General features: G+C 50.5%; 1 protein-coding gene across 1 annotated transcript; it reads right to left on the bottom strand.

Moving 5' to 3' along the window:
* Window positions 1-1,772: 1,772 nt before the first annotated feature.
* On the bottom strand, window positions 1,773-25,638 carry SPCS2 (signal peptidase complex subunit 2). Its single transcript, XM_060235038.1, has 5 exons — window positions 25,444-25,638; window positions 12,805-12,888; window positions 9,864-10,024; window positions 7,511-7,645; window positions 1,773-2,678 (listed from the first exon to the last, which is right to left on the bottom strand). The coding sequence occupies exons 1-5, from the start codon at window positions 25,516-25,518 to the stop codon at window positions 2,492-2,494; spliced, it is 642 nt and encodes a 213-aa protein (XP_060091021.1). The 5' UTR covers window positions 25,519-25,638; the 3' UTR covers window positions 1,773-2,491.
* Window positions 25,639-25,664: the final 26 nt, after the last annotated feature.

A 25,664-nucleotide genomic window follows, 5' to 3' on the forward strand; every position in this document is an offset into this window, starting at 1 on the left:
AAGCCATGTTGGATCAGGCCAAAGGCCCATCCAGTCCAACACTCTGTGTCACAGAAGAACATAAGAGAAGCCATGTTGGATCAGGCCAAAGGCCCCTCCAGTCCAACACTCTGTGTCACAGAAGAACATAAGAGAAGCCATGTTGGATCAGGCCAAAGGCCCATCCAGTCCAACACTCTGTGTCACAGAAGAACATAAGAGAAGCCATGTTGGATCAGGCCAAAGGCCCCTCCAGTCTAACACTCTGTGTCACAGAAGAACATAAGAGAAGCCATGTTGGATCAGGCCAAAGGCCCCTCCAGTCCAACACTCTGTGTCACAGAAGAACATAAGAGAAGCCATGTTGGATCAGGCCAAAGGCCCATCCAGTCTAACACTCTGAGTCACACAGTGGCCATAAAAACCCAAGTGCCATCAGGAGGTCCACCAGTGGGGCTTGAAGACCTCCCACTGTGCCCCCCCCCAAGCACCAAGACGACAGAGCATCACTGCCGCAGACAGAGAGTTCCAACAATGCGCTGTGGCTAAGAGCCACTGATGGACCTCTGCTCCATATGCTTATCCAATCCTCTCTTGAAGCTGGCTATGCTTGTAGGTAGGTAGGAAGGAAGAAGGGGAAAGGAGGGAGAGGTGGAAAGAAAGCCACTTTAAATGTGTTCTCCAAGCCACTGGGGCTTGGCTTGGAGAAGTGATTCAAAGACACAAATGCCTTCTCCAAGCTGGCTAAGTAAAACGCTTGGGGCTCTTTAGCTTGGAGAAACGTCGCCTGCGGGGTGACATGGGAGCGGTTGACAATTATGCATGGGATGGAGAAAGTAGAGAAAGAAAGTCCTTTTCTCCCTTTCTCACAGTACAAGAACTCGCGGGCATTCAATGAAATTGCTGAGCAGTCGGGTTAAAACGGATAAAAGGAAGTCCTTCACCCAACATGTGGAATTCACTGCCACAGGAGGTGGCGGCGGCTACAAGCATAGCCAGCTTCAAGAGAGGATTGGATAAAAATATGGAGCAGAGGTCCATCAGTGGCTATTAGCCAGTGTGTATATGTGTGTGTGTGTATGTACACATACACATATATTGGCCACTGTGTGACAGAGAGTGTTGGACTGGATGGGCCATTAGCCTGATCCAACATGGCTTCTCTTATGTTATTAATTACATAACAGTTAATTTTTGGAATGACTTATATACTACGTGCAGACTGTATTTAGGCAGTTATGCTTTCATGTCAATGCCTTACTATTATTTTTTTATATTAATATAGGTTTATTTGGTTTGACTGTATCTTGACACATGAACTATTGCCTTACATTTTAATTCCGTATCAATCTTGACCTCTCTCCTTGAACAGAAAATGGTCGGCGTGTCTAGATACATCTATATAGCTTAAAACCCTTCCTTGATATTTTATTATATGTAAGTATTTGTGCTTGTTTCTCAACTTGTTTCCATAAGATAGATTAATCGTATACCACATATTAATATTTACTTGTTTACTTCAAAAATGTAATAAAAATATTAAATGGAAAGGAAAAAAAAGGAAGCCACAAAGGCCCTCAGTTTTCAAGTCCCGAGGAAGCCTGTTGACGATGGGACGTTTTGGGGGACATTAATCCACAAGGTCGCAGTACCTCAGAAGTGGCCTGAAGGCATTTCACACGCACGCAGACGACATGGGAGGCCATACGATTTTATGGAGAGACAGCACGAGCAATAAAACTACCCAACGATGCTCTGTAGGATACCCTGCGCCCATTGACACATCCACACCGTTTTTTCACAGTTCTCCTTTTATTGGAAAAAAAAAAGTCATTTTAGAAAATGGCAGTCGTACGAGGGAAAGGAAGAGATCATTTCAGCGTTTGGGGAGGGGAATGAATCATATGAGACGACACACAGGACACCCTGAAACACCCCCCCCGCCCTGTGGATATCCTTCGTGGCCAGCGTACTCGCCCTCGTAACCGATAAAATGTTTCCTGTTTTAAAAAACAAACAAACCCCAAACTCTCTCCCTTTCCTGATAAATATAAAAACAGAGAAAACTTGCTGGCCAAACAGAACTGGACTGAGAAAACACGTTTGCCCCCAATTCCTAATGCAAAAAAAAAAAAAAAGAGAGAGAGAAAGAGCCGCGCCCAGCAGCCACGTCCATGCGCCGAATCCTACGGAGCTCTCTCATGAAACATAGCATCGCAAAAGGAGGAAAAATCGCACACAGGACCGAGCGGTGCCGCTTTGTCTCAAAAGTCCTCGGCAAGTAAGGTAACGAGTCAGGCGGGACGTCTGGACTTGCCACAAGGCGAAGCGAGCCTAGCCGGACCCTTGCTCCTGTTTTTCGAGAAGGAAAGGAAAGGGGGGAGAGAGAGAGAGAGGGAGATGATGAAGGGGTGTTGGGGACAAACACAGAGGCTAACATTCGTTGCTATTTTGCTTTATTGGCTTATTCGTGGCCCGCGCTCGGCAGGAAGGCAGGGGTCTCAGCCGCAGCCTACTTGATCTTCCTTTCCATGAGGAGGCTGTCGTGCAGCTTGGAGACTTCTGGCTCAAAGGCCTCCATGACTAAGGTGCCGTTGGCGTCCAAGAATTTGGCGATGGAGCGGGTGAACTCCGCCTCCCTCTGCTGCTTGGTTCTGCCGCTGATGAAGGTCATTTTGAGGGTGTATTTGTCGTCGAACCTGGAGGGGAAAGAGGTCAGAAGTGATGCAGGGCGCTTTTTGTGGTAGCAGGAGCTCCTTTGCGTATCAGGCCGCGCACCCCTGATGCAGCCAATTCTCCAGGAGCTTACAGGAGGCCCTGTAAGAAGAGCCCTGTAAGCTCTTGGAGGATTGGCTACATCAGGGGTGTGCCGCCTAATATGCAAAGGAGTCCCTGCTACAGAAAAGAAATAGATGATAGATAGATGGATGATAGATGATACATGGATGATAGATCGATGGAAGATACATAGATGATAGATAGATGAGAGATGATAGCTAGATGATAGATAGATGGATGGAAGATAGATGAATGGAAGGTGATGAGAGATTATAGATAGATAGATGGATGACAGATAGAAGAAGATGAAGAAGAAGATATTGGATTTATATCCCCCCCCCCACTCCGAAGAGTCTCAGAGCGGCTCACAATCTCCTTTACCTTCCTCCGCCACAACAGGCACCCTGTGAGGTGGGTGGGGCTGGAGAGGGCTCTCACAGCAGCTGCCCTTTCAAGGACAACCTCTGCCAGAGCTATGGCTGACCCAAGGCCATTCCAGCAGGTGCAAGTGGAGGAGTGGGGAATCAAACCCGGTTCTCCCAGATAAGAGTCTGCACACTTAACTACTACACCAAACCGGCTCTCCACAGATAGATAGATGGAAGATAGATACATGATAGATGGAAGATACAGATGATAGAGAGATGATGATAGATGATGATGATGAAATAGACAGACAGACAGACAGATAGATAATAGACAGATGATAGATAGATGGATGGATGATAGATAGATGATAGACAGAAGATAGATAGAAGATAGATAGATAGATAGATAGATAGATAGATAGATAGATAGATAGATAATAGACAGATGATAGATAGATGGATGGATGATAGATAGATAGATAGATGATAGATAGATAGATAGATAGATAGATAGATAGATAGATAGATAGATAGATAGATAGATAGATAGATAGATAGATAGATAATAGACAGATGATAGATAGATGGATGGATGACAGATAGATGGAAGATAGATAGATACATGATAGATGATTATAGATGATAGACAGGTGATAGATAGATGGATGATAGATGATACATGGATGATAGATAGATGGAAGATACATAGATGATAGATGATGAGAGATGATAGATGGATGGATGGATGATGATAGATACATGATAGATGATAGATGGATGGATGGATGATGATAGATACATGATAGATAGATGGAAGATACATAGATGATAGATGATGACAGATAGATGGATGGAAGATGATGATAGATAGATGGATGGATGGATGATAGATGGAAGATAAGATAGATGATAGATAGATATATGATAGATGATACATGGATGACAGATAGATAGAAGATACATAATGATAGATGACAGATGATAGATAGATGGATGATAGATAAGATAGAGAGATAAGATAGAAAAATAGCAGATTTATACCCCGCCCTTCTCTCTGAATCAGAGACTCAGAGCGGCTTACAATCTCCTATATCTTCTCCCCCCACAACGGACACCCTGTGAGGTGGGTGGGGCTGAGAGGGCTCTCCCAGAAGCTGCCCTTTTAAGGACAACCTCTGCCAGAGCTATGCCTAACCCAAGGCCATTCCAGCAGGTGCAAGTGGAGGAGAGGGGAATCAAACCCAGTTCTCTCAGGTAAGAGTCCACGTACTTAACCACTACACCAAACTGGCTCTCCATGGATGGATAGATAGATGACAGACAGTTTTTTGTAGCAGGAACTTTTTTGCATATTAGGCCACGCCCCTGATGTAGCCAATTCTCCTGGAGCTTACAGCAGGCCCTGTACTAAGAGCCCTGTAAGCTCTTGGAGGATTGGCTACATTGGAGAGGTGTGGCCTAATATGCAAATGAAAGGAAAGGAAAAAGGAAAGGTCCCCTGTGCAAGCAGCAGTCGTTTCCAACTCTGAGGTGACGTTGCTTTCACAATGTTTTCATGGCAGACTTTTTACGTGGTGGTTTGCCCTTGCCTTCCCGTCATCTACACTTTCCCCCCAGCAAGCTGGGGACTCATTTGACCGACCTCGGAAAGATGGAAGGCTGAGTCAACCTCGAGCCAGCTACCTGAAAACCCAGCTTCCACCAGGGAACGAAGTCAAGTAGTGAGCAGAGCTTTAGGACTGCAGCGCTGCAGCTTTCACACTCTGCGCCACGGGGCTCTTAATATGCAAATGAGTTCCTGCTAAAAAAAAAAAAAGACAGACACAACTCGAATCACCACTCACGACCCAAGCAGGCCGGTCAGGTGTTCTCATGAGCTTCATTCAGACCTTAGGAAGGCCATGCTTTTGGTCGCTATGCCTGCGTGCTTTCCAGCTCCTTCAGCCTTGCCTGGAGAGGGAAGTCTTTATCTAGCACACGGTTGGGGAAACTTTTTTCCGCCAAGGGCCATATGGATATTTACAACATCATTCGTGGGCCACAAAAAATTATCAACTTAAAAAAACAGCGCTCCGCCGAGAGAGAACGATTCAGGCCAGCAAAACTGATGCAAATAATTGTTTTTTCTGTTAGAAATCATGTGGGGAGAGCCTAATCTGGTACGTATGTGTACGCACACACACACACGGCTCACCACCCTAGGCAAATGCCTAGGTCCACGGCTTTTTTGCACAAAAAGCCCAACAGGAACTCAGTGGCATTTTAGACCACATCTCCTGATATTAGCATATTAGGTCACACTCTCATTAGCATATTAGGCCACGCCATATGGGATAATCAAGTGCAAACTGAACGGTGACAGTAATTTCTCCAGGCCCTGCAGCAATTCTGGCTGGCCAGCCAGGCCTCAGGGAGGCTGCCCCACTGTACATCTGGGCCCCGTGATCCCTGCCGGGCCCTGGGGAGGCTGCTGCACAGCGCGGCTGGGCCCCACGATCCTCGCTGGCCAGCCAGGCCCCAGAGAGGCTGCCACATGGCTCGGTTCAGTCCAATCCCTGAGGGCCACACCAAATGCCCTCGAGGGCCGCATACGGACCTCGGGACGCAGGTTCCCCACCCGTGTGCTAGCATCACATTAGTCACGCCAGCCAAATGGAGACTCCATCTCCAACAGCCTCTCTCAACTGGGTATTGTTTAATTCCTTTGAACCTTTTCCACGAGTGGGGACCCAGCGCAGCTTACAGTGTCCTCCTTGTCTCCATTTTAGCCTCACAACAACCCTGCGAGGTAGGTTAGCTGGTTTGGTGTAGAGTTTAAGAGCGGCGTATTATAATCCGGGAAGAACCGGCCTTGGTTTCCCCATTCTTCCACGTGCAGCCAGTGGGTTGGCCTTGGGTCAGTCACAAATTCTCTCAGAGCTGTTCTCTCGAGAGCTCTCTCAGCCCCACCTGCTTCCCAGAGCGTCTGCTGTGGGGAGGGGAAGGAAAAAGGCGCGAAGGGCAGAGTACCAATCTGATCTCTTCTCCGTCGGCTGAGAAGACTTGGCCAAAGTCACCCGGCAGACTTCTGTTAAGTAATCTGCATGGTCGGAGCTCTCTGCTCACGACCTGAGTTCGATCCCGGCGGAAGCTGGGTTCAGGTAGCTGGTTCCAGGTTGACTCAGCCTTCCATCCTTCCGAGGTCGGTCAAATGAGGACCCAGCTTGCTGGGGGGAAAGCATAGATGACTAGGGAAGGCAATGGCAAACCACCTCTTAAAAGGTCTGCTGTGAAAACATTGTGAAAGCAACGTCACCCCAGAGTCAGAAACGACTAGTGCTTGCACAGGGGGCTATTTTTTTTTAACTTTCTGGCAGGGGTGGTCAACGGTAGCTCTCCAGATGTTTTCTGCCTACAGCTCCCATCAGCCCCAGCCAGAGCGGCTCACAATCTTCTTTACCTTCCTCCCCCATTCCAGCAGCTGCAAGTGGAGGAGTGGGGAATCAAACCCGGTTCTCGCAGATAAGAGAGCTCTGGCTGACCCAAGGCCATTCCAGCAGCTGCAAGTGGAGGAGTGGGGAATCTAACCCAGTTCTCCCAGATAAGAGAGCTCTGGCTGACCCAAGGCCATTCCAGCAGCTGCAAGTGGAGGAGTGGAGAATCTAACCCGGTTCTCCCAGATAAGAGAGCTCTGGCTGACCCAAGGCCATTCCAGCAGCTGCAAGTGGAGGAGTGGGGAATCAAACCTGGTTCTCCCAGATAAGAGAGCTCTGGCTGACCCAAGGCCATTCCAGCAGCTGCAAGTGGAGGAGTGGGGAATCAAACCCGGTTCTCCAAGATAAGAGAGCTCTGGCTGACCCAAGGCCATTCCAGCAGCTGCAAGTGGAGGAGTGGGGAATCAAACCCAGTTCTCCCAGATAAGAGAGTTATGGCTGACCCAAGGCCATTCCAGCAGGTGCAAGTGGGGGAGTGGGGGAATCAAACCCGGTTCTCCCAGATAAGAGAGCTATGGCTGACCCAAGGCCATTCCAGCAGCTGCAAGTGGAGAAGTGGGGAATCAAATTTGGTTCTCCCAGATAAGAGAGCTCTGGCTGACCCAAGGCCATTCCAGCAGCTGCAAGTGGAGGAGTGGGGAATCAAACCCGGTTCTCCCAGATAAGAGAGCTCTGGCTGACCCAAGGCCATTCCAGCAGCTGCAAGTGGAGGAGTGGGGGAATCAAATCTGGTTCTCAGAGAAAAGAGACCGCCCACTTCACCACCGCACCCAACTAGCTTGCCACCTTGCATGCTCGTCTGAAGGTGGGAGGAGGGGTTGCAAAGGGACTCAGCATTTAAAGGGACAATGAGTTTAGTGCCCGCTTTGATCAGAGGGGAGGGGGGTGGGCAGAGAACGGAGGCCGCCCTACCTCTTCAAGCTGGAGGAGAGCTGCCAGATGTCGTCGGGGTCCATCCCCGTGGGGTCTATCCTGTGCGCCACCAAGAAGATGCTCTTTTCCTTGTACGAGGTGTAGATGGTGAGGATGCCCATCATCACGAAATACGTGGGGGCACGTTAAAGAAAAGACGCCAAGCAGGCGGCCGTGGAAGACAAGGAGAGAGGCCGCTGAGTACCTGAAACGCATGCCACGTCCCGGGGTTTAGGCCTGAGCTGTGGCTGAAAGGACCACGGGGCTGGAGCCCCCCACAGAAGTGGCAAGCCCGGATTCTTCAGGCCAGAAACCTACGGCAGGGAACAGCTAGACCAGGGGTGGCCCAACCGTGGCTCTTCCACATACGTTATTTGGCTCTCAAAGCCTCCACTGCCCCGTGGGGTGACTTGGACAATGCATTTAAAGTTAAAGGGGCTTTCTTTCCACCTCTCCTTCCCCCCAATCTATTTGCCCTCCTTCCCTCCCTCTCCTGCGGCACTCAAAACACCTGTCGCTCGTGTCCTGCGGCTCTCATACATCTTGCCTTTATTCTATGTGGCTCTTAGGTTAAGCGGGTTCAGCCACTCCTGAGCTGGGGACTCAAGTTCACTGGCACCCGAGAGACCAGGAAGAGTTTCGAGACAGGAGCTCTTGACAGTCAAAGCTCCCTTGGCCAGGCACAAGTGGAAACGGAGACCTCCAAGTCCTTTATGCTAGTTGGAAAGTGGGAGGGGCGGGGTAAAGGAGTCTTAAGACCATGAAGGAAGCCATGTTGGATCAGGGCAGTGGCCCATCCAGGCCAACCTTCTGTGTGTCTCACAGTGGCCAAAACCAGGGGCCATCAGGAGGTCCACCAGTAGGGGCAGAAGTCCAGAAGCCCTCACATTGTTGGCCTCCAAGCACCAAGAAGACAGAGCATCACTGCCCCAGACATATGAACATAAGAGAAGCCATGCTGGATCAGGTCAATGGCCCACCCAGTTCTACACTCTGTCACACAGGGGCCAAAATCCAGGTGTCATCAGCACGTCCACCAGCAGGGGCAGAACTCCAGAAGTAATCCCACTGTCACCTCCCAAGCACCAACAACACAGAGCATCACTGCCCCAGACAGAAGAACCTAAGAGAAGCCACGTTGGGCCAACGGCCCATTCAATCCAGCACTTGCGTCACACAGCGGCCAAGATCCAGGTGCCGTCAAGGAGGTCCACCAGTGGAGCCAGAACTCCAGAAGCCCTCCAAAAGTCCCCCTCCCCAAGCACCAAGAACAGACAGCATCACTGTCTCAGACATGGAATGCAAAGCAATAAGGAAATGCGTTGAGCCGCAATAAAAAAATATTTTCTCTGTGGCCCCGTGAAGCAGTTTTTGTTGCGGGATCCGGCTGACGAAGGATTGAAACAGTGATATGACCCAGGACTGGGATGGCCGAACTTGCTTAACAAAAGAGCCACATAGCATAAATGTCAGATGTTTGAGAGCCGCAGGGCAGAAGGAAGGAAGGAACAAAGGAGGGAGGGAGGGAGGGAGGAAGGGAGGAAGGAAGGAAGGAAGGAAGGAAGGAAGGAAGGAAGGAAGGAAGGAAGGAAGGAAGGAAGGAAGGAAGGGAGGGAGGGAGGGAGGGAGGGAATGAAGGGAAGGAAGGAAGAAGGAAGGAGAGAAGGAAGGAACAAAGGAAGGATGGAAGGAGGGAGGGAATGAAGGGAGTGAAGGAAGGAAGGAGGGAAGGAAGGAACAAAGGAAGGATGGAAGGAGGGAGGGAATGAAGGGAGGGAAGGAAGGAAAGGAGGAGGGAAGAAAGGAAGGAGGGAAGGAGGGAGGGAAGGGAAGGGAAGGAAGGAAGGAGGGAAGGAAGGAAGGAAGGAAGGAAGGAAGGAGGGAGGGAGGGAGGGAGGGAGGGAAGGAAGGAAGGAAGGAAGGAAGGAAGGAAGGAAGGAAGGAAGGAAGGAAGGAAGGAAGGAAGGAAGGAAGGAAGGAGAGAAGGAAGCAGGGAAAGGAGGAGGGAAGGAAGGAAAATATATGGGGGATGGAGAGGAGGAAAGATAGCAACTTTAAATGCATTCTCCAAGCTGCCAGCTGGCTTGGTTCGGAGAAGGGATTTAAAGAGATAAATGCCTTCTCCAAGCCAGCTGGTGGGGCGTTGGGGGCTTTGAGAGCCACACAATATGTGTGAAAGAGCCACATGTGGCTCCCGAGTCACAGTTTGGCCACCTCTGATATATATATATTTGCACACATGTAGCGTGAATGTAAGTGTTTTCCCAGCGTTCATTTCCCCCCTGGCTAATAAAACCAGCAGAATCAGCCCAAGCAAAAGGCAGGCCCACAGACGCTTCCCCGCAAAGGATATGATATGACACAGAAAGCGAGGACCGGCTTCGACTCGGGAAAGGGGTGCAGGTAATCCCATATTAAAGCCACAATGGCAAACAGGCAGGAAATGGTGCAAATGATGAGGCGGCCGTCGATCAGGCAAAAGTTCTCCACGTACTTATACTTCTCTAGGAGGACCTGGGAGAGAGAGAGAGAGGGAGAGAGAAACTGCAAAAACGTATCTAGGCGCAGACGGGCCAGGGGCTTCAAAAGAATTTCATTTCACCATTAAGGACTGAGCAAAGATTTAAAATCTTTGCAATGACTTTGGTTAGTCAGGCAGAGTCAAGCAGCATCTTTGAGACCAACAAAGTTGTCCTGCCTCGGGACTCGGCCGGAAGGGGGTGTGTGGCCCCCCTCAGCCGCCCCCCCCCCCCCCCCAGCCGCCGTCCCACCTGCGTCAGCCGACCACCCAGACAAGCCCCGCCAGCGAAAGTCCCTCCCGGCGGGCACCGGGGACGCCCGTGACACTCCCACTCACCTCCCCGCGGCCTGAGGAGCCTGAAGGATCGGGCGGCGGCCATGCTGGACCCCGAGGCCGCCCGACGTGGAAGGAACCGACCGGCCCCCGGGGAGGAGCCGGGGCCGGCCGGCAACGAGCCTGCGAGGCTTGGCCCCAGCCGCGGTGGCGCCTCACAGCCCAGCCCAACTGCTTATGAAGAGGGGCGGGGCCAGCCAGGAGGGAAGGGGTGGGGCTCCCAGGGGAATAAAAGGAAGGCGCGCTGGGAGGCCAGGGAGGAAGGAGGGTGGCTGTGACAAGAGGGCTGCTCGCTCAGAAAGACAGCGGGAGCCCTAAACGCCACCAGGGATAGGAGGCTGGGTGACGTAACCTCGCCCCTATGCAATTCTGACAGCTGGCTTCCAGGGTCCACCAGGAGGGCTGGCCGCCAGGGGAACCCCCCCCCCCCCAGGCGTGACAAAAGTTTTATTCAGAATGGAAGCTTCCGTGTGCTCGAAGCACGCTTCATCAGACAGTAGTAGGATGGAAGGACAAGCAGTCCTAAATAGAGGAAGTGGGCAGTGAATCAGCAGGCAAAGAAGATGACATTGGATTTATACCCCGCCCTTTTCTCTGATTCAGAGACCAAAGTGGCTCACAATCTCCTTTCCCTTCCTCCCCCACAACAGACACCCTGTGAGGTGGGTGGGGCTGAGGGGGGTCTCACAGAAGCTGCCCTTTCAAGGACAACCTCTGCCAGAACTATGGCTGACCCAAGGCCATTCCAGCAGGTGCAAGTGGAGGAGTGGGGAATCAAACCCGGTTCTCCCAGATAAGAGAGCTCTGGCTGACCCAAGGCCATTCCAGCAGGTGCAAGTGGAGGAGTGGGGATAAGAGTGGGGATAAGAGTCCGCACACTTCACCACTACACCAAACTGGCTCTCCAAAGCCATGGAAACGTCCCTTAGCAGATGAAAAGAATCGCAAGCCGGGGCCTAACGGACTGCCAGCCGGTGTCCACTGGGCTAAAACAACAAAACGGTAATAAATGCCAGTCCTGGGCCCCGACTTGGTGGAGCGCTCTGCCGGAAGATGTCAGGGCCCTGCGGGATCTATTACACTTTCACAGGGCCCTTAAGACAGAGATGTTCCGCCAACCCGCTGCATAAGGAGAGCAACGGTTGCCATGCTGGCACCTTCTCCTCTCCACCCCCTCTTGCAGGAATCCCCCCATCCCCAATGTGATGTAATAACTAAGGGCACTTTAACCAGAGGTCCCTTCCAACTCTATGATTCTATGAAAGATGCCATCAGGGTCTGTATAGTTTGGCGTGGAGAGCCAGTTTGGTGTAGTGGTTAAGTGTGCGGACACTTATCTGGAAGAACCGGGTTTCATTCCCCACTCCTCCACTTGCAGCTGCTGGAATGGCCTTGGGTCAGCCATAGCTCTGGCAGAGGTTGTCCTTGAAAGGGCAGCTGCTGGGAGAGCTCTCTAAGCCCCACCTACCTCACAGGGTGTCTGTTGTTGGGGGGGGGGGGGAGGAAAGGAGACTGTGAGCCGCTCTGAGACTCTTCGGAGTGGAGGGCGGGATATAAATCCAATATCTTCATCTACCTCACAGGGTGTCTGTTGGGGGGGGGGAGGAAAGGAGACTGTGAGCCGCTCTGAGACTCTTCGGAGTGGAGGGCGGGATATAAATCCAATATCTTCATCTACCTCACAGGGTGTCTGTTGTGGGGGAGGAAGGGAAAGGAGATTGTGAGCCGCTCTGAGACTCTTCGGAGTGGGGGGCGGGATATAAATCCAATATCTTCATCTACCTCACAGGGTGTCTGTTGTGAGGGAGGAAGGGAAAGGAGATTGTGAGCCGCTCTGAGACTCTTCGGAGTGGGGGGCGGGATATAAATCCAATATCTTCATCTACCTCACAGGGTGTCTGTTGTGGGGGAGGAAGGGAAAGGAGATTGTGAGCCGCTCTGAGACTCTTCGGAGTGGAGGGCGGGATATAAATCCAATATCTTCATCTACCTCACAGGGTGTCTGTTGTGGGGGAGGAAGGGAAAGGAGATTGTGAGCCGCTCTGAGACTCTTCAGACTGGAGGGCGGGATATAAGTCCAATATCTTCTTCTTCTTCTACATTTTAATGTAATTGATTTTAGATATGTGTGTTTTTACTGTTGTACATTGCCCTGAGCCCGGCGCTAGCCAGGATAGGCGATTAATCAAATGCAATAAATAATAATAATAATAATAATAATAATAATAATAATAATAATAATAATAATAATAGCAGATTGACGTCCATTAGGTATCCTGCAATAAATGAGAGTCTTCTCTTGGTTTAAAGGAGGGCATAAGGTCCTCAGAGGCTGAATTTAAACATGTAACACACATATAAAAACACCGTTCTCCTTTGCCATTTTAAAAAATGCAATAGAACAGAGGATTAGTATACGTAATGAGATAAACAGCTGTACCTTTTTGGCAGAATCGTCCAAGGAATTCTTCACAGCCGACCCGTCCCACTTGTCTACTTTGACTGGCTTGTCATCGATCTTCCACTGAAAGTCACAGCAAGAAGCAGAGTTAGGGTTTAGGTTTTTTCCCCATTAATTGTATCATAAAATACAAAAGGTAGAAATTATTTATCAGAAATAAATTACTTATCCTCACCCCCCCCCCCCTTCATTACACAATAGAAATAACGTTTGTTGGGATACGTATATGTTCCGCCTATAACATTCAGGACTACTTGGTGTCGTGGTGAACTGTGCAGACTTCTCATCTGGGAGAACCGGGTTTGGTTCCCCACTCCTCCACTTGCACCTGCTGGAATGGCCTTGGGTCAGCCATAGCTCTCTTATCTGGGAGAACCGGGTTTGATTCTCCACTCCTCCACTTGCACCTGCTGGAATGGCCTTGGGTCAGCCAGAGCTCTCTTATCTGGGAGAACCGGGTTTGATTCTCCACTCCTCCACTTGCACCTGCTGGAATGGCCTTGGGTCAGCCAGAGCTCTCTTATCTGGGAGAACCGGGTTTGATTCCCCACTCCTCCGCTTCCAGCTGCTGGAATGGCCTGGGGTCAGCCAGAGCTCTCTTATCTGGGAGAAATGGGTTTGATTCCCCACTCCTCCACTTGCACCTGCTGGAATGGCCTTGGGTCAGCCAGAGCTCTCTTATCTGGGAGAGCCGGGTTTGATTCCCCACTCCTCCACTTGCAGCTGCTGGAATGGCCTTGTGTCAGCCAGAGCTCTCTTATCTGGGAGAACCGGGTTTGATTCTCCACTCCTCCACTAGCAGCTGCTGGAATGGCCTTGGGTCAGCCATAGCTCTCTTATCTGGGAGAAATGGGTTTGATTCTCCACTCCTCCACTTGCAGCTGCTGGAATGGCCTTGGGTCAGCCAGAGCTCTCTTATCTGGGAGAACCGGGTTTGATTCTCCACTCCTCCACTAGCAGCTGCTGGAATGGCCTTGGGTCAGCCAGAGCTCTCTTATCTGGGAGAAATGGGTTTGGTTCCCCACTCCTCCACTTGCACCTGCTGGAATGGCCTTGGGTCAGCCAGAGCTCTCTTATCTGGGAGAACCGGGTTTGATTCCCTACTCCTCCACTTGCACCTGCTGGAATGGCCTTGGGTCAGCCAGAGCTCTCTTATCTGGGAGAGCCGGGTTTGATTCCCCCACTCCTCCACTTGCAGCTGCTGGAATGGCGTTGAGTCAGCCAGAGCTCTCTTATCTGGGAGAACCGTGTTTGATTCCCCACTCCTCCACTAGCAGCTGCTGGAATGGCCTTGGGTCAGCCATAGCTCTCTTATCTGGGAGAACCGGGTTTGATTCCCCCACTCCTCCACTTGCACCTGCTGGAATGGCCTTGGGTCAGCCAGAGCTCTCTTATCTGGGAGAACCGGGTTTGATTCCCCACTCCTCCACTTGCAGCTGCTGGAATGGCCTTGGGTTAGCCAGAGCTCTCTTATCTGGGAGAACTGGGTTTGATTCCCCACTCCTCCACTTGCAGCTGCTGGAATGGCCTTGGGTCAGCCAGAGCTCTCTTATCTGGGAGAACTGGGTTTGATTCTCCACTCCTCCACTAGCAGCTGCTGGAATGGCCTTGGGTCAGCCATAGCTCTATTATCTGGGAGAAATGGGTTTGATTCTCCACTCCTCCACTTGCACCTGCTGGAATGGCCTTGGGTCAGCCAGAGCTCTCTTATCTGGGAGAACCGGGTTTGATTCTCCACTCCTCCACTAGCAGCTGCTGGAATGGCCTTGGGTCAGCCATAGCTCTCTTATCTGGGAGAAATGGGTTTGATTCTCCACTCCTCCACTTGCAGCTGCTGGAATGGCCTTGGGTCAGCCAGAGCTCTCTTATCTGGGAGAAATGGGTTTGATTCTCCACTCCTCCACTTGCAGCTGCTGGAATGGCCTTGGGTCAGCCAGAGCTCTCTTATCTGGGAGAACTGGGTTTGATTCCCCCACTCCTCTACTTGCAGCTGCTGGAATGGCCTTGGGTCAGCCAGAGCTCTCTTATCTGGGAGAACCGGGTTTGATTCCCCACTCCTCCACTTGCAGCTGCTGGAATGGCCTTGGGTCAGCCAGAGCTCTCTTATCTGGGAGAACCGGGTTTGATTCCCCACTCCTCCACTTGTACCTGCTGGAATGGCCTTGGGTCATCCAGAGCTCTCTTATCTGGGAGAACCGGGTTTGATTCCCCACTCCTCCACTTGCAGCTGCTGGAATGGCGTTGGGTCAGCCAGAGCTCTCTTATCTGGGAGAACCGGGTTTGATTCCCCACTCCTCCACTAGCAGCTGCTGGAATGGCCTTGGGTCAGCCATAGCTCTCTTATCTGGGAGAACCGGGTTTGATTCCCCCACTCCTCCACTTGCAGCTGCTGGAATGGCCTTGGGTCAGCCAGAGCTCTCTTATCTGGGAGAACCGGGTTTGATTCCCCACTCCTCCACTTGCAGCTGCTGGAATGGCCTTGGGTTAGCCAGAGCTCTCTTATCTGGGAGAACCGGGTTTGATTCCCCACTCCTCCACTTGCAGCTGCTGGAATGGCGTTGGGTCAGCCAGAGCTCTCTTATCTGGGAGAACCGGGTTTGATTCCCCACTCCTTCACTTGCAGCTGCTGGAATGGCCTTGGGTCAGCCATAGCTCTCTTATCTGGGAGAACCGGGTTTGATTCCCCCACTCCTCCACTTGCAGCTGCTGGAATGGCCTTGGGTCAGCCAGAGCTCTCTTATCTGGGAGAACCAGGTTTGATTCCCCACTCCTCCACTTGCAGCTGCTGGAATGGCCTTGGGTTAGCCAGAGCTCTCTTATCTGGGAGAACCGGGTTTGATTCCCCACTCCTCCACTTGCAGCTGCTGGAATGGCCTTGGGTCAGCCAGAGCTCTCTTATCTGGGAGAACCGGGTTTGATTCCCCCACTCCTCCACTTGCACCTGCTGGAATGGCCTTGGGTCAGCCAGAGCTCTTGTAGGAGTCGTCCCTGAAAGGGCTGCCACTGTGAGAGCCCTCTCAGCCTCACCCACTGCACAGGGTGCCTGTTGGGTGGGGGGGGGGGGAGGTAAAGGAGATTGTGAGCCGTTCTGAGACTCACCTACCTCCCCCCACCCCCACCCATGAGTCTCTCGCTCCTTTGGGGATGGCCCCAAGGAAATGTTGGCAGGGTTTTGGCTTTGGGAAGAGGAGGAAGAAGAAGAGGAGGAGGAGGAAAGGAGGAGGAGAAGAGGAGAAGAAGAAGAGGAGGAAGAGGAGGAGGAGGAAGAGGGGGAGGAGAAAAAGAAGAAGAGGAAGAATAGGAGGAAGAGGAAGAGAAGAAGAAGAGGAGAAGGAGGAAGAGGAGGGGAGGAGGAAAAGGAGGAAGAGGAAGAAGAGGAGGAGGAAGAGGAGAAGGAGGAAGAGGAGGAGGAGGAGAAAGAAGAGGAGGAGAAGATGAAGAGAAGGAGAAGAGGAGGAGGAGAAGAAGAAAAGAAGAGGAGGAGAAGGAGGAAGAGGAGGAAGGAGAGGAAGAGAAGAAGAGGAGGAGGAGAAAAAGAAGAAGAATAGGAGGAAGAGAAGAAGAAGAGGAGGAGGAAGAGGAGGAGAGGAGGAAAAAGAGGAGGAGAAAGATGATGAGGAGGAGGAGGAGAAGGAGAAAAAAAAGAAGAGGAGGAGGGGGGACTGGATTTATTCCCTGCCCTTTGCTACCCACAGGAGTTTCAGAGTGGCTTACAAATCTCCTTTCCCTCTCCCGCCCCAGAACTGCTCTTGAGCAGAACAGCCCTGAGAGAACTTGTGGCTGACCCAAGATCACATCAGCAGCTACAAGTGGAGGAGTGGGGAATCAAACCCGGCTCTCCCAGATAAGAATCCGCGCACTTAACCACTCTCTGAACTCTCTGCTCGCAACCTGAATTCTATCCCAGCAGAAGCTGGATTCAGGTAGCCGGCTCGAGGTTGACTCAGCCTTCCATCCTTCTGGGGTCGGTAAAATGAGTCCCCAGCTTGCTGGGGGGGTGTAGAGAACTGGGGAAGGCAATGGCAAAGCACCCCATAAAAAGTCTGCCGTGAAAACGTTGTGAAAGCAACGTCACCCCAGAGTCGGAAACGACTGGTGCTTACACAGGGGACCTTTCCTTTTTTAACCACTACACCAAACTGGGTGTAGACAGAAGGATCTGAGCCATGTTCCCTCTAAGCTGTGGAATCTTGAGAGCAAAAATCCTCCTTTGTGAACTACTGGCATTAAAGCCGTGAGCTACTGCACAAATTAGTTCGCTCTGGGGCCACCCTTCCTGAGCAAAGACAAAAACGTGTGAGCTGGAGGCTAAAAATCTGAGAGCTAGCTGAACATAGAACCCTAATTTGGTACTTGCTCTCAGCTGCTAGGACATTGTATGCGCAGTTGCGGAAGCAAGAAAAAATACCAGAGAAATGGGATCGGATTGTGAAAGTTTTATCGTGGAGTGAGATGGACAAATTAACAAGAACTCTAAGAGATGATGATTTGGATGTGTTTAAAAAGGAGTGGAAGAAATTTAGAGGCTATATAGAGAAAGAGAGGAATGTAAAAAGAGATTGGACAATTTTTTAATACGAATATAAGAAAAGAAAGATATTGAACTTTGATTGGTTAAGGGTACCTTTATAACCGAGCTTAAGTATATAACCTCGGCGGGAGTCTAGTAATGGAGGGAGGTGGGACTGGAAAATATCATATGGGTTAGAGATAGTAATGTATAATTAGATACTGTTACCATATGTTATTAATAAAATTGTTTAAACCAAAAAATCTGAGAGCTAGCTCACGCAAACTCAGCTTAGTGAGAGACTCAAGGCAGAGCCCCACGAATCCTTTAACTTGCTCTTCTTCAATTACCTACCTTTGCTCACATTGTAGGGAATTTTATCCCACCTGCAACCAAGGTTCCCTCTAAGCTGTGGGAGGGGGGGGGGGGACTTCTGAGCAGAAATTCTGCTTTGTGAGCTACTAGAGTTAAAGTTGCGAGCTACTGCTCTGTTTGCTCTGGGGCCATTTCCCCCGAGCTGAGACAAAAATGTGCGTGCCAGTAGGCTGAAAAGCTGTGAGCTAGCTCACACTAGCTCAGCTGAGAGCAGGGGTGGCCAAACTGCGGCTTGGGAGCTGCGTGTGGCCCTTGAAGCTTCCCCCCACCACGCCAGCCAGCTCGGAGAAGGCATTTAAAGTTAAAGCTGCTTTCTTTCCCCCTCCCCCTCCTCCCCACCTTATTTGCCTGCCTTCCCTGCGGCTCTCAAACACTGGCCGCTCGTGTCTTGCGGCTCTCAAACATCTGACATTTATTCCGTGTGGCTCTTACGTTAAGCAAGTTTAGCCACGTCTGGCTTAGAGGGAACGCTGCCTACTATAACTGAATAACTGAATTAATGTTTACCGCCAGATTAGTAACGTTTACCGCCAATGTTGACTTAGGAATGTTTTAATTAATTATTGATTATTGACTGATTTTAATGTGAATTTTAATGTGAATTTAATGTTTTTATTACTATTGTTTACCTGAAATGCTGTTAGCCGCCCTGAGCCTGCTTCGGCGGGGAGGGCGGGATATAAATAAAATTTTACATTACATTTTACATTACTATCACGGTTGTATGGTTTTATTTTGAATGTTATCTGCTTTATGTATGCAGCAAACCATTTGGGGGTTTGCTGGGCTGTGAAGCTGACTCTGGCGTTCTCCAAAAACCCAAGTGCCAGCTAACCAGAGCCGTCTCCGATTTCCTGCAAAAGGTTTCTCAGTAATGAGAACACTTGATCCTTTGGAACGGCACCTTCTGAACACAGAGGCTTCTGCTTTCTACTGAACCAGACCCTGGGCCCAAAAAGGTCAACTCAAGACCGGCCAACCAGAAAACACCAGATATCTCCCTTGTATAATGAAAACAAGGTACTTCATATCTCCAACACATAAATAATACACAAAACGCTAGTATTACTTATGAGAAAAATTCAAAATGTTGTCACACACACACCGTTGCCAATAAATGCAATATCCAGAACAACATAAACCAAACCACCAATTTCCATTACAGTTCCGGGCCTCCAAGGAATATAAGAACATAAGAGAAGCCATGTTGGATCAGGCCAATGGCCCCTCCAGTCCAACACTCTGTGTCACATAAGAACATAAGAGAAGCCTTGTTGGATCAGGCCAGTGGCCCATCCAGTCCAACACTCTGTGTCACATAAGAACATAAGAGAAGCCCTGTTGGATCAGGCCAATGGCCCCTCCAGTCCAACACTCTGTGTCACATAAGAACATAAGAGAAGCCCTGTTGGATCAGGCCAATGGCCCCTCCAGTCCAACACTCTGTGTCACATAAGAACATAAGAGAAGCCATGCTGGATCAGGCCAGTGGCCCCTCCAGTCCAACACTCTGTGTCACATAAGAACATAAGAGAAGCCATGCTGGATCAGGCCAGTGGCCCCTCCAGTCCAACACTCTGTGTCACATAAGAACATAAGAGAAGCCCTGTTGGATCAGGCCAATGTCCCCTCCAGTCCAACACTCTGTGTCACATAAGAACATAAGAGAAGCCATGTTGGATCAGGCCAATGGTCCATCCAGTCCAACATTCTGTGTCACATAAGAACATAAGAGAAGCCCTGTTGGATCAGGCCAATGTCCCCTCCAGTCCAACACTCTGTGTCACATAAGAACATAAGAGAAGCCCTGTTGGATCAGGCCAATGTCCCCTCCAGTCCAACACTCTGTGTCACATAAGAACATAAGAGAAGCCATGCTGGATCAGGCCAGTGGCCCCTCCAGTCCAACACTCTGTGTCACATAAGAACATAAGAGAAGCCCTGTTGGATCAGGCCAATGGCCCCTCCAGTCCAACACTCTGTGTCACATAAGAACATAAGAGAAGCCCTGTTGGATCAGGCCAATGGCCCATCCAGTCCAACACTTTGTGTCACATAAGAACATAAGAGAAGCCATGTTGGATCAGGCCAATGGCCCCTCCAGTCCAACACTCTGTGTCACATAAGAACATAAGAGAAGCCATGCTGGATCAGGCCAATGACCCATCCAGTCCAACACTCTGTGTCACATAAGAACATAAGAGAAGCCCTGTTGGATCAGGCCAATGGCCCCTCCAGTCCAACACTCTGTGTCACATAAGAACATAAGAGAAGCCATGTTGGATCAGGCCAGTGGCCCCTCCAGTCCAACACTCTGTGTCACATAAGAACATAAGAGAAGCCATGTTGGATCAGGCCAATGGCCCATCAAGTCCAACACTCTGTGTCACATAAGAACATAAGAGAAGCCATGTTGGATCAGGCCAGTGGCCCATCAAGTCCAACACTCTGTCACACAGTGGCCAATATATGTGTGTGTGTATACACACACACACATATATATATACACACTGTGGCTAATAGCCACTGATGGACCTCTGCTCCATATTTTTATCCAATCCCCTCTTGAAGCTGGCTATGCTTGTAGCCGCCACCACCTCCTGTGGCAGTGAATTCCACATGTTACTCACCCTTTGGGTGAAGAAGGACTTCCTTTTATCCATTTTAACCCGACTGCTCAGCCATTTCATTGAATGCCCACAAGTTCTTGTGAGAAAGGGAGAAATGGACTTCTTTCTCTACTTTCTCCATCTCATGCATAATCTTGTCAGCCTCTATCATGTCACCCCGCAGTCGACGTTTCTCCAAGCTAAAAAGCCCCAAGTGTTTTAACCTTTCCTCATAGGGAAAGTGTTCCAGCCCTTTAATAATTCTAGTTGCCCTTTTCTGCACTTTTTCCAATGCTATAATATCCTTTTTGAGGTGCGGTGACCAGAACTGCACACAGTATTCCAAATGAGACCGCACCATCGATTTATACAGGGGCATTATGATACTGGCTGATTTGTTTTCAATTCCCTTCAATATGTTTTCAATATGTGGAGACTTGCACAACATTCAAAGGTGATATGAATGTATTCTCCAGCTGTGCATAAAGTGGGTTCTCAACGGAATTTCGATCATTGCATTTCCCGTTTCGATGAACATCTTTGTCAAGAGACGCGCATATGAATAACTTAAGCCTTCACTCTGAGGTTCTCTAAACCACAGGTCAGCTTCAAAAATATTTATTTTAGTATTTCCTGTCTCTGGGGCCTTACAGCCTCTGTAATATTCATGACTTGGTGGTGCATACTTCCTGCTGGGCTAGTAGCTCTCCAGGGTCTCAGATAGAGGTCCTTCGCTTTAGAAGATAAGAAGAAGATGCTATTGGATTTATATTCCGCCCTCCACTCCGAAGAGTCTCAGAGCGGCTCACAAGCTCCTTTCCCTTCCTCCCCCACAACAGACACCCTGTGAGGTGGGTGGGGCTGGAGAGGGCTCTCACAGAAGCTGCCCTTTCAAGGACAACCTCTGCCAGAGCTCTGGCTGACCCAAGGCCATTCCAGCAGCTGCAAGTGGAGGAGTGGGGAATCAAACCCGGTTCTCCCAGATAAGAGAGCTCTGGCTGACCCAAGGCCATTCCAGCAGCTGCAAGTGGAGGAGTGGGGAATCAAACCCGGTTCTCCCAGATAAGACAGCTCTGGCTGACCCAAGGCCATTCCAGCAGCTGCAAGTGGAGGAGTGGGGAATCAAACCCGGTTCTCCCAGATAAGAGTCCACACACTTAACCACTACACCAAACTGACTCTCCAGGGCTACCCAGGGCTTTTTTTGTAGCAGGAACTCCTTTGCATATTAAGCCACAGCCCTCTGATGTAGCCAGTCCTCCAAGAGCTTGCAGCAGGCCCTGTATGAAGAGCCCTGTAAGCTCTTGGAGGATTGGCTACGCCAGGGGTGTGTGGCCTAATAGGCAAAGGTGCCCCTGCTACCAAATAAAAAAAAAAGAAGCCCCACTGCTACCTGATCCTTTTACCTGGAGATGCTACTAGAGACTGAACCTGAGCCCTTCTGAAAGGCAAGCAGAAACAAGGACACAAATTGTGGAAACGGCAGCCTCAAGGGCTGGTTTTTTAGGCACCACGCCTTTCTGTTCCTTGCATTATTTATCGCCTTCCTATCAGCGCAGTTGCTTGAGATTCCAAAGGTGTTCCACCTTACGGGGACACCCAAAAAGAACTGCCGGCAAGTCAAACGAGAGTAGAAACTATGGGACCCAATTCTTGGCCCCGAAGTCTCAATTACAGAGGTGCAACAGCTAAGCAGGAGACCCCTGGAATATTCCGATTTCAACATAAGCTATATAGAACCATAGAGTTGGAAGGGACCCTCCAGGGTCATCTAGTCCAGCCCCCTGCACACTCACAAACACCTCCCCCTAAATTCACGGGATCCTCGTTGCTGTCAGATGGCCATCTAGCCTCTGTTGAAAAACCTCCAAGGAAGGAGAGCCCACCACCTCCTGAGGAATCATAGAATCAGAGAGTTGGAAGGGACCTCCAGGGTTATCTAGTCCAACCCCTGCACAATGCAGGAAACTCACAAACACCTCCCCCTAAATTCACGGGATCCTCGTTGCTGTCAGATGGCCATCTAGCCTCTGTTGAAAAACCTCCAAGGAAGGAGAGCCCACCACCTCCTGAGGAATCATAGAATCAGAGAGTTGGAAGGGACCTCCAGGGTTATCTAGTCCAACCCCTGCACAATGCAGGAAACTCACAAACACCTCCCCCTAAATTCACAGGATCTTCATCGCTGTCAGATGGCCATCTAGCTTCTCCTTAAAAACCTCCAAGGAAGGAGAGCCCACCACCTCCCAAGGAGGAAGCTTGTTCCACTGAGGAACCGCTGTAACGGTCAGGAAGTTCTTCCTAATGTTGAGCCGGAAACTCTTTTGGTTTAATTTCAACTTATTGGTTCTGGTCCTACCTCCTGGGGCCACAGAAAACAATTCCACCCCATCCTCTAGAGGACAGCCCTTCAAGATGGTGATCGTATCACCTCTCAGCCGCCTCCTCTCCAGGCTAAACATCCCCAGCTCCTTCAACCTTTCCTCATAGGACTTGGTCTCCAGACCCCTCACCATCTTCGTCGCCCTCCTCTGGACCCCTTCCAGCTTGTCTAGATCCTTCTTAAAATGTGATGCCCAAACTGTGCAATATGCATGTGCAATCCATCAGATCTCAGAAGCTAAGGAGGGTTGTCCCTAGTTTGTATTCTGATGGGAGACCACAAGGGAAACCCAGCGTCACCACACAGGGACAGGCAATGTCAAATCACCTCTAGATATCTCTTGCACTGAGAACCCAATGGGGTTGTCGAAAGTCAGATGTGACCTGATGTCACTTTCCACACACACACTTGTCACCTTCGCCTGGAAATCTAACAGACGTGTTTTGAACCTTGCTGGTTTTCTATGAACGTACTGTAAAGACTTGATTCCAGTGATAAATAAGCCTCCAAAGTGAAGAAAGACGGATGAAACGTCTTGTTATCTAGAACAGGCGTCTTTGGACGGGCTTCTTTCAGTTCTATGAACTAAATACTGGAATACTGTTACTCCTTTGTGATTGGAAAGGCTGTTTTTGAACTGTCTTCCGTGAATATCTTTTTTGCTACATGCTCCTGTTTATCTGAAGTTCTATGTGCAAGCTTGGCCAGAACACCACTGACCTCTACATTACATTGTCTTCTTGTTTAAAATTTACAGTGTCTCTTAGTGGTTTTTTATTTACACAGCTGTACGCTAAGCTCCTATAGTTTCACTAATCTCAGGATCAGGGCCGGATTAACAATAGGGCCAAGTAGGGGCCTTTAGGGGCCCCAGCCTGGCTCCCCCCCTCCCCGCCTGCACAAGCGGCCAGCAACTGAGGTGCTCTTTGCCTGACTCGCCTCATGTGGCTGCTGGCGTCGTTTCCAAGTTTGCCTCTCTCTACTTCTCCCCCGCAGGTTTGTCAAAGGGGCTTTTGAGAAGGTGTCTACAGGCTGCAGTGGGGGCCAGGGTGGTGGGGCGGGCGCTCCAACTCTGAGATAATTTGCAAGGCCCACCCCCCAAGATTTTGACTGCCTAGGAGCCTACACAGGGTTTAATCCAGCATTGCTCAGGATCCTGTAGATTCTCAGCGTGAATTACTGAGCTGCACAAACATGTTGTAGAACACCACACGCGCTCGCTAGACACAAAGTACCAGAATAATGCACGACTGGTCCTAACAGCGTGTCCTAAAGCAGTAAAAGCAAGGCAGCCCCAAAATGAAATTGTACAGAACACTGGACTCCAACTCTGTTCTACAGAATAAATAAATGCCATTAGTTTTTAAAGTTTGTCCAGTGGCACATTTAAGACTTGCCCTGGACATAAGAAAAGCCATGTTGGATCAGGCCAATGGCCCATCTAGTCCAACACTCTGTCACACAGTGGCCAAAAACCCAGGTGCCCCCAGGAGGTCCACCAGTCGGGCCAGGACACTAGAAGCCCTCCTACTGTGCCCCCCACAGCACCAAGAATACAGAGCATCACTGCCCCAGACATAAGAACACAAGAGAAGCCATGTTGGATCACTCTGTCACACAGTGGCCAAAAACCCAGGTGCCACCAGGAGGTCCACCAGTCGGGCCAGGACACTAGAAGCCCTCCTACTGTGCCCCCCACAGCACCAAGAATACAGAGCATCACTGCCCCAGATATAAGAACACAAGAGAAGTCATGTTGGATCAGGCCAGTGGCCCACCCACTCCAACACTCTGTGTCACACAGGGGCCAAAAAACCCAGGTGCCATCAGGAGGTCCACCAGTGGGGCCAGGACACTAGAAGCCCTCCTACTGTGCCCCCCACAGCACCAAGAATACAGAGCATCACTGCCCCAGACTTAAGAACACAAGAGAAGCCATGTTGGATCACTCTGTCACACAGTGGCCAAAAACCCAGGTGCCACCAGGAGGTCCACCAGTCGGGCCAGGACACTAGAAGCCCTCCTACTGTGCCCCCCACAGCACCAAGAATACAGAGCATCACTGCCCCAGATATAAGAACACAAGAGAAGTCATGTTGGATCAGGCCAATGGCCCACCCAGTCCAACACTCTGTGTCACCCAGGGGCCAAAAAACCCAAGAGCCATCAGGAGGTCCACAAGTGGGGCTAGAAGCCCTTCCACTGTGCCCCCCCCCCGCAAGCATCAAGAAGACAGAGCATCACTGCCCCAGACAGAGAGTTCCAACAATACGCTGTGGCTAAGAGCCACTGATGGACCTCTGCTGCATATGCTTATCCAATCCCCTCTTGAAACTGTCTATGCTTGCAGCCATCACCACCTCCTGTGGCAGTGAGTTCCACATGTTAATCACCCTTTGGGTGAAGAAGGACTTCCTTTAATCCGTTCTAACCCGACTGCTCAGCAATTTCATCGAGTGCCCACGAGTTCTTGTATTGCGAGAAAGGGAGAAAAGTACTTCTTTCTCTCCCTCTCCCGCCTTCCTTCATGGCTCTCATCCTTCGGGTTTATCGACGCACAAAACCATTTTCCTCGCCGCTGCGGGGGCAGCTTCTGCAAAGAGCCTCCTTTTGCATCCCGTGGCAGGGAGTTCCGCAGGCTCCTCCGCGCCGGGTGCAGAAGCTGCGGCTGAAGAGCTCCGCCCCCTCCGGGAACCCCGTCGTGCCACGTCCACCGGCATCCCCGCTCCAGCCCGGACTACCTTCTCTAATATCCCGTTCCTATTCGCGGCGCCGCCACCGCCGCTTCCTCCGCTGCCGCCGCCTTTCGCCGCCATCTTGTCTCTTCCTTCCCACTTAGCGACCTGTCCGCCGCTGATTGGCTCTGGGGAAGAGGCCGCGCGGGCGACGACGGGAATTGTAGTCTCGAGGGATTCTGGGTAAATGCCGTTCGGCGACGCGCCGGGCATGGAAATGGAATTAT

Source organism: Heteronotia binoei, chromosome 3, assembly GCF_032191835.1.
Source record: "Heteronotia binoei isolate CCM8104 ecotype False Entrance Well chromosome 3, APGP_CSIRO_Hbin_v1, whole genome shotgun sequence".
NCBI lineage: Eukaryota > Metazoa > Chordata > Lepidosauria > Squamata > Gekkonidae > Heteronotia > Heteronotia binoei.

Coding starts and splice junctions, on each gene's coding strand:
- SPCS2 (XM_060235038.1), bottom strand. CDS start 25,518: ATGGCGGCGAAAGGCGGCGGCAGCGGAGGAAGCGGCGGTGGCGGCGCC. Junction 7,646..9,863: donor CTCGCTTTCTGTGTCATATC/ATATCCTTTGCG, acceptor ACGTGCCCCCAC/GTATTTCGTGATGATGGGCA. Junction 2,679..7,510: donor CTCTCCTCCAGCTTGAAGAG/GTAGGGCGGCCT, acceptor TTTCCCCTCCAG/GTTCGACGACAAATACACCC.